Source organism: Calonectris borealis, chromosome 11 (assembly GCF_964195595.1).
Source record: "Calonectris borealis chromosome 11, bCalBor7.hap1.2, whole genome shotgun sequence".
NCBI classification, from domain to species: domain Eukaryota; kingdom Metazoa; phylum Chordata; class Aves; order Procellariiformes; family Procellariidae; genus Calonectris; species Calonectris borealis.
In genome coordinates, this window is record NC_134322.1 from 22192637 (window position 1) to 22199402 (window position 6766).

The following is a 6766-nucleotide window of genomic DNA, read 5'->3' on the forward strand; positions in this document are numbered from 1 at the left end:
ATTTACCCAGTTGGGCTGCTTCAGCCTGTGGTAGGTCTCAGGCCAAGGGTTTTTAGGGCAAGGGAGGGGTAGCACAGCTCTCCCCAGGTGCAGCTTTACACTGTCAAGCGGAAATCCTTTGCGAAGGGACCCACTCTGTCATCTCCTGTCCCTGCTGGCTCTAGTGCAGCAGCGCAGACTTCCTGCGAGGCCAGCACCTCTGGCTGGAGACACAGCCAGCTGATCGCAACTGCCGGCGGTCCTGGGCAGCCGGAGATGCTGCGGAGCAGGGCCAAGGCAATTCAGCTGCAGGTGAACGGGATGGAGAGCAAAAGGTTGGCGAGCTCAGTCGGTAGCTGCCTGGGTTCCCATGCAGCGCAGCTACTCGCGGCCCAGGAGGTGCAAAGGTCCCTAACCCAGCGCTTCCCTCTCTTGCCTGCCTACCTCCCCGGGCTTGCTCCCTAGAGCTGTGCTCATCCCTTTTTCTGTGCTGGGATTTGTTTACTGGCAGTTGTGGAGGGACTTTCCGAGGCTTTTGTTTCCTAATCTGTGATTAAAAAAATGCAGAGGGCTCTCAGTAGGTGGCCTGGGTTGGATTAGGGCCCACGCATGCTCACATTGTTCTTATCTTGCCGAAAGCCTTAGCTTAAATGCAGCTGACGCCTTGCAGAGTCCTGCCCGGGAGCTTGCTCCAAGATGCAGGGCTTGGCAGGGCAGCTGCCCACCCTCGCTGGGGTGGGTACGGAGGTGAGGACCAGCACCTGGGGGGTCCTAATCCCTGCCTGACCTTGGGTCACGTCGTTCACCTCCCCCTGGTTGATGGTGGAGAAGGGGGCGACTGGGAAGGGGAAACCATGCAAGTACTAAAAGAGGGTAAACGATGAGGATTCCTGAGCCCTGTTCCCTCAGGATCTGCCTTTCCACCCCTCCACCAAACTGGCTCGTTTTCTTAAATCACCAGTTTGGAGTCCTTTAACTGGGGAAGGGAGTCAGTTTAATTGGAAAAACAGAAAGGCAAAAACCCAAGTTTCAGCCTCAGGCGGTGAGATGAGGCTCACGCAAGAACAGGCCAGCGATCAAAGCAGAGCAGAGCTCGAGAGCGGTTGGGTTTTCTTGCCGAGGCCGTTACCGCGCAGCTGATCAAAGCAGGCACAGCCAGGTCCCGAAGGGCGGTGGGAAATGGGTTCCTCGTGGCTCTTGGCTGGGCAGATGACAAGGCTCTGCTGTGGGAAACGCTACTGTCTGGGGGACAATTTCTCAGCAGAGCAAGCAGGCTCCTTCTGAGAAAGGTCCTGTCTTCTCTCGGGGGCTCGTTTCGGGAATCCAGTCAAGCCTGGCTCTGCAGAGGGGGTATTGTCTGCCACAACGAGGGCTGGAGGCAGAGCTGGTTCCCTGCCCGGCTTCCCCAGCCCTGCCTGCAGCCCCTCTGCCTTGCCCTTCTGCTCTCAGCATGCTTCATCAGGGCTCTCCCCTCTTTCTTTCCAGACAAGGGATCCATCCACAAGATCGTGGAGCTGCCGGATGGGGTGCAGAACATCATGGAGCTCCAGGTCTTCCCAAAGAAGGACCCGATCCAGTCCATGATCCTGGACCACAAGAGGGTGGGTCTCTGCCTGCTCCGTAGAAAGGAAAACAATGGGTCAGGCTGGAGCTTTAAAAGCAGGCAGCAGGGGAGGCAGGGACTGATGGTTTAATGACAGTCCTGGGGTCTGGAGGTAGCCTCTGGGTGGGTTTGTGGGGGGTCCCACAGCATGCTTTGCTAAATCCTAACAGCCGAGCTGATGTCCCCAGCCCTGGGTAACTCTCTGTGTGGTCAGTGGGCAACGGAGCTTTTCGGACACCACCTCTCCCCTGGAGGCGAGGGAAGAACGAAGCCGTTGGCTCCCTGGGCCCAATCCCAGCACAGCGTTCTCCTCCCCCTGCAGTTTCCCTCTCGCTGTCCAGCCTTGCTGGCAGATGAGCTGTCAGACAGCGCTGGTGCTCCATCCCGGAGCTGACAACACCGCTGTCACCGACGGAGCAAACTGACTTATACACAGGGCTGGTGGGGGAGGGAAGGATGGCTGCTTCCCCTCCCATGATAGGGACATACGACTGCATTGCCTGGAGACCTGCCAGTCCCGCAGGGTGAAAATTGGTGAAATCCACCCCAATATCACAGTGAAGCTGCAGGAGAAGTGCTGGACGGTCGTGAGGTGGCACTGGGACATGGTGCCGAGACGATCAGCCCCTCTGCTTCCCTCCTGCAGGCGATGCTGTACGTCGGCTCAACAGATAAAGTCATGGAGATACCCATGGACATGTGCAAGGTGTATCGCAACAACTGCGACAGCTGCTTGCTGGCAAGGGACCCGTACTGCGGGTGGTTCAATGGGAGTTGCCAGTCAGTTTATCTAAACCGGTACGTGGCGCCGACAGCTTGCTGTTTCTCCATCACCTTCAGCTGGTTGTTTTCATGCAAAAAATACCCGGACTCTCAGTATTCCCCTTCCTGGCCAGGGCCGCACATGGTTTTGAGGCCATCTTCCAGTCACAGAGAGAGATGAGCCCATCATGTCTGCACAGTAACAGCGCAGACATCTGTGCTGTCCCCAAAAACTGTCCCTCTGCAGGCATCCGTCCCTCCCGCAGCACCCGTGCTCTGGGGAGGGAGAGGTCAATGGGTTTTGAGCACCCAGCCCCTCTTTTGCTGTTAGAGATGTGTGTGGCTCTGCTGGTTGTGATGCTGTTTAAAGCACTTGGTTGTGGTGAGCTGCTGGGTCTCACGTTTGTCATCCACCAACCTCCTAAGTGGGGGTGCGGGGCGTGTTTTTCCCTACCCAGGTAATAGATTCTTCCTTATCTGATCCACCACATCTTGTATGGGCGATTCCTTTCCGAGCCGTGAAGCGCTGCTTCCCTGACGTTAGTGCTTTGTTAACGCTTCTTCCTATCTGCTAGGGAGGTACATCAGAACCTGAACCTGGACCCGTGGCGAGGAAAGTGCCAAAAGAGGGATATTAAGGAAGGTATGTAAAGGTTTTGAGCTGTAGGCCATGTGTCCAGAGGGTGTTTGGGGCAGGGTGACTGCTTCTCAGGTCTTTGTACGGGCTGTGCCAGGTGTTGCAACTCATCGCTGGGGAACTGGGAACGTCCATGCTGAGACCAAGACACCAAGCAAGTCTGAGCTTGGAGTTAGTCACTAGTTAATGTATTTCTGAGCTGGGTGACAGGGCTCAAACTCTGTGTTTGCTGATGTCCAGGGAGAAGAGTCCCGTGGACTTCACCAGGCGTGGGTCAGGCCCTGCCGTTGTCGTTAAATGGCCGTGTAATATGTCCCCATCGACCCAACTGTTCTTCCCTCCAGACTCATGGGGGAATCCGTGGTTCCTGGAGATGCCTGTCTCATCCCCCCCTTCTCGATCTCTTCCAGTAGATGACTATCAGAACATCACAGTCGTCCCTTTCTCCCGCTACTACCTCAACTGTCCCATCGAGTCCCACTATGCCACCTACAACTGGTACCACAACAACAGCCTCATCAAGACCTGCAACACCACCCACCCCCAGCAGGACTGCTTCCACTTCATCCAGAACGTCAGCCACATTCACTACGGCCACTACGTCTGCATCTCGGAGGAGGACGGCTTCAAGCAGGCTCTGGTGAAGGAGCGCCTGGTGAACCAGCTCAGGTTCATGTCCCAGAAGGGCCAGGCCACTATGACGTTTGGCTCTTGGCTGCAGCTGCTCCTGATGGTGGTGTTGGTGGAGCTCTTCCACTGAACACGACAGGACTATGTTCCCACCATCCTGGCTGCTGCTGCTGCTCTTCCTGCACTTGCTGTCCGCTCCTGGGGCGAGATCCCCATTCTCTTAGTCACTCCTTGGACAATTAATCTAGGACTGTCCCAAAAGGGATCCTGGGCAGCAACCCCTCCATCTTTGGCCTTGGTGGGAGAGTCATGGCGAGGAAGATGTGACTGCAGGGCCAGATGGAGGAGGGTTTGGGGACAGGGAGGGAAGGGGTACCCTAACACGCGGGGGACGTTCACAGTACCCAGCAGCGCGAAGGGAGCGGTGTCAGCCTCTCCCCGGGCCCGCGCTGGTAGCTCTGTACTGGTTATCGTCCTGAGCCTACCCTGGGTGCGGACGTTCAGGGGACTTCTGCCGATGTGCATGCACTGATCCTCAGGGCACGATGACTCCTCTCTTTGGGAACGTGCATGTGATGAAGAGGAGGAACCAGCCCTTGGCCTTTCTAACTGGTTGATCTGTGCTTCGCTCCGAGCGGGGACTGATGCCTCCAAGTTTTTAGTGGCTAACGTTTGTTTGGGTTGGCAAGCAGCTGGAACGCTCCCAGTGTCACATATGAGTCCCGTTCTCGTCTGGAGAATTGGGCTCTGGAAGGGTTTTAGGGTTTGGTTTATTGGTTTTTTTTTTACAGCTGGCTTTGACATGGGAGGGAGATCGGGGACTAGTGCTGGAAACCTGCAGGCAAGGGCAGGCACAAAGTTAGCGTTTTGCATGGAAAAGCCTCGGAGGATGACTAGATTTGGGGTGTGAGGAAGGACAGACGGAAGGGGACGGGAAGGAGAGGTGGAAGCAGAGCCCAAACCAAACCCGGGAGGCCCTGGGATGAAGTTTTAAACGCACAAATCCTCTGCAGGCAGCTAAGGGCATTTATTTGTGGGCAGCAGGCAGCCCCTGCTCCCAGCACCTCTCCTCCGGGAGAGGGACCGGGCTTCCTCAGGGAAAGAGGCGGCAGGCTGCCGATCTCAGGGCGATGCCGACGGGCTCGGGGGGGCTGCGGCTGTCCCCACCGCCTGGAGCAGACCTGCCTCTCTCCCTCACAGTGAGGGGACAGGGGAGGACCGGGGTTTGCTTCCCTTCGGCTTTGAGGTCTCTGAGCAAGACTAAACTGTGAAAAATGGGATGCTCTCCCCGTGCCCGCGTGCAAGGGGAGATCCCACACCTTGTCCAAGCCTTTCCCAGCCCTCCTGACCGCCGAAATGCCCAGCCTCGGGCTGTGTATCGGAGGGGGCATCGTATCTCATGCTTCCAATAACCTGTCACAGTGGCACAGCTCCTGCTTCGTGCCCGCTCGGAGACACTCAGGGGTGCCCGAGGGGCCTTTTTGGCAAGGGGGAGAGATGCCACGTGCCTCTTGTGACCGCAGACTACGGACAACAGGCCAGAGCTTCCTACTGCACTACATTTCCAAGAACCCCCCCCAAATCTAGGATAGAGCTTCTTACATCCCTTCTCAAAGCACTTTAACTTTGTGAACTAACGAATACTTATTTATTATCAACTGGTGATTACTGTACTTGCATAATTTTATAATATTATAGAAAGTGAGTTCAAATTAGAGAAAAGAAAAAACAAGCAACACAACAGCTACCAAAAAAACCTTTCAGAGCTGTGACCAAAGTGAGAATGTGATCGTTGAAATAAAGAATGGAAAAGAGCAGGCGAGTGCTGGATCTCTCACCAGGAGCTGAGGGGTGCTGCTGCGACGCTGGCTGGGGTCTCCCCTGTCCCTCTTCACCCACGACCACGGGCTCCCCCCGCCCTCTTCCACGTCTTACCTGCCTCTCCTCTCCAGCAGCAGCCCCAGCCCAATGCCAGGCCACCCCCCGAGCCCTGGGCTTGCTGCTCCCGCTCCAGGCTGGCGCCATCGGGAGCGAGAAGCCAGGCAAATTCCTGCTGGAAAAACCCAAGGAAGGGGTGTTAGCAGCACCCCGCTCATCACCACCCACTGCTTGCAGAAAGCGAGGGATATAAATAGCGGCGGTGGGTCCTCGTGGGCGCGGAGCCGTCCCGGCACCTTCTGCCTGCGGCTCTGCCGCTCGCGGGGAGCTGGGGCAGGCGTCACGCTGCTCCCGTGCGTCCTTGGCTTTGGCATCGGGAACGGCTTTTGGGAGCGCACGCTGCCTGGCTGACAGCCCGAGAAACGGAGCGGTGCTGAACTCGCAGCTCTCTTTTTGCTGGTTTTGGGGGAAAAATGAGCTGATGGTTAATAGCCAGGGGGGGAGAAAAAGGCCCGGCTTGGGATGGAAGGAAGCAGGGAATAGGAATTCAAGCTTTAAAAACGTGCCAACAAAAGCAGAAGGGAACAATAACCTCCCGCTCTCTTTCAAACCCTCCATCAAAGCACCTTGGCACAAAGGCAGAACCGGTTGCAGAGCCCAGCAGACCTGTCGCAGCGCTCGGCCCCCTTTTGCAGGGCTTTCAAAGGCTCGCGGCTTCATCTAAACCCGTGCCCAGCTGCCTTTCTGTGCGCTATTCTTAGTGCTTGCTGCTGGGCACGTTCCTGCAGGTAGCGTCGGAAAATATTTAGGCACTGGCGGTGGGGTAGGAGCCCCCCGAGCTGCGGGTTTGCAGCGATGCGCCGGTGAGCTCCTTTTGCAAAGCATCGGAGGTGATGGGGGACCAGCTGGGGGCACAGGGACGGCGGTGACGGGCACCTTTGTCCCCTGGGACCTGTGCTAGACATCCCAACCCAGGCTTTGCAGGAAGGTTTTGCAGGTCCCTGATCTGCAGGGGGAGGGATTGGCAACTGAAAGCGAAAGCCTCCCCTGCCTCCTTTCTTTCTTAGGACCGGCTTTGGCAGAAAACTTCCCGCTGGCGCCGGCAGCATATGCGGTAGTGGCATCTTGACGTAAAGAAGGAGAAACGAGCCCGAAAGGCAGGCGGGTTTCAGCGGGGCAGAAACAAGAAGTGTGATTCCTGGCAGCCCTCCTCGGCGGTGGGAGGAGGTGGGGAGCTCGCCCAGGACAAGAAAAGGGAGAAACCCGGCGCCCAGGCG

General features: G+C 57.0%; 1 protein-coding gene across 6 annotated transcripts in view; it reads left to right on the forward strand.

The window, feature by feature from the left end:
• The window catches only part of SEMA7A (semaphorin 7A (JohnMiltonHagen blood group)), a 32110-nt gene extending 26685 nt beyond the window's left edge, over positions 1-5425 (forward strand). For 4 of the 6 annotated variants that reach the window (XM_075160523.1, XM_075160525.1, XM_075160526.1 and 1 more), the window contains 4 exons: positions 1465-1580; positions 2229-2380; positions 2920-2987; positions 3392-5425. In XM_075160523.1, the coding sequence (XP_075016624.1) occupies positions 1465-1580; positions 2229-2380; positions 2920-2987; positions 3392-3741 (686 nt within the window). In that variant the 3' untranslated portion in view covers positions 3742-5425. The remainder of the gene's footprint in view (positions 1-1464; positions 1581-2228; positions 2381-2919; positions 2988-3391) is intronic. The other 2 variants (XM_075160524.1, XM_075160527.1) reach the window with 1 other exon arrangement.
• The last annotated feature ends 1341 nt before the right edge of the window (positions 5426-6766 follow it).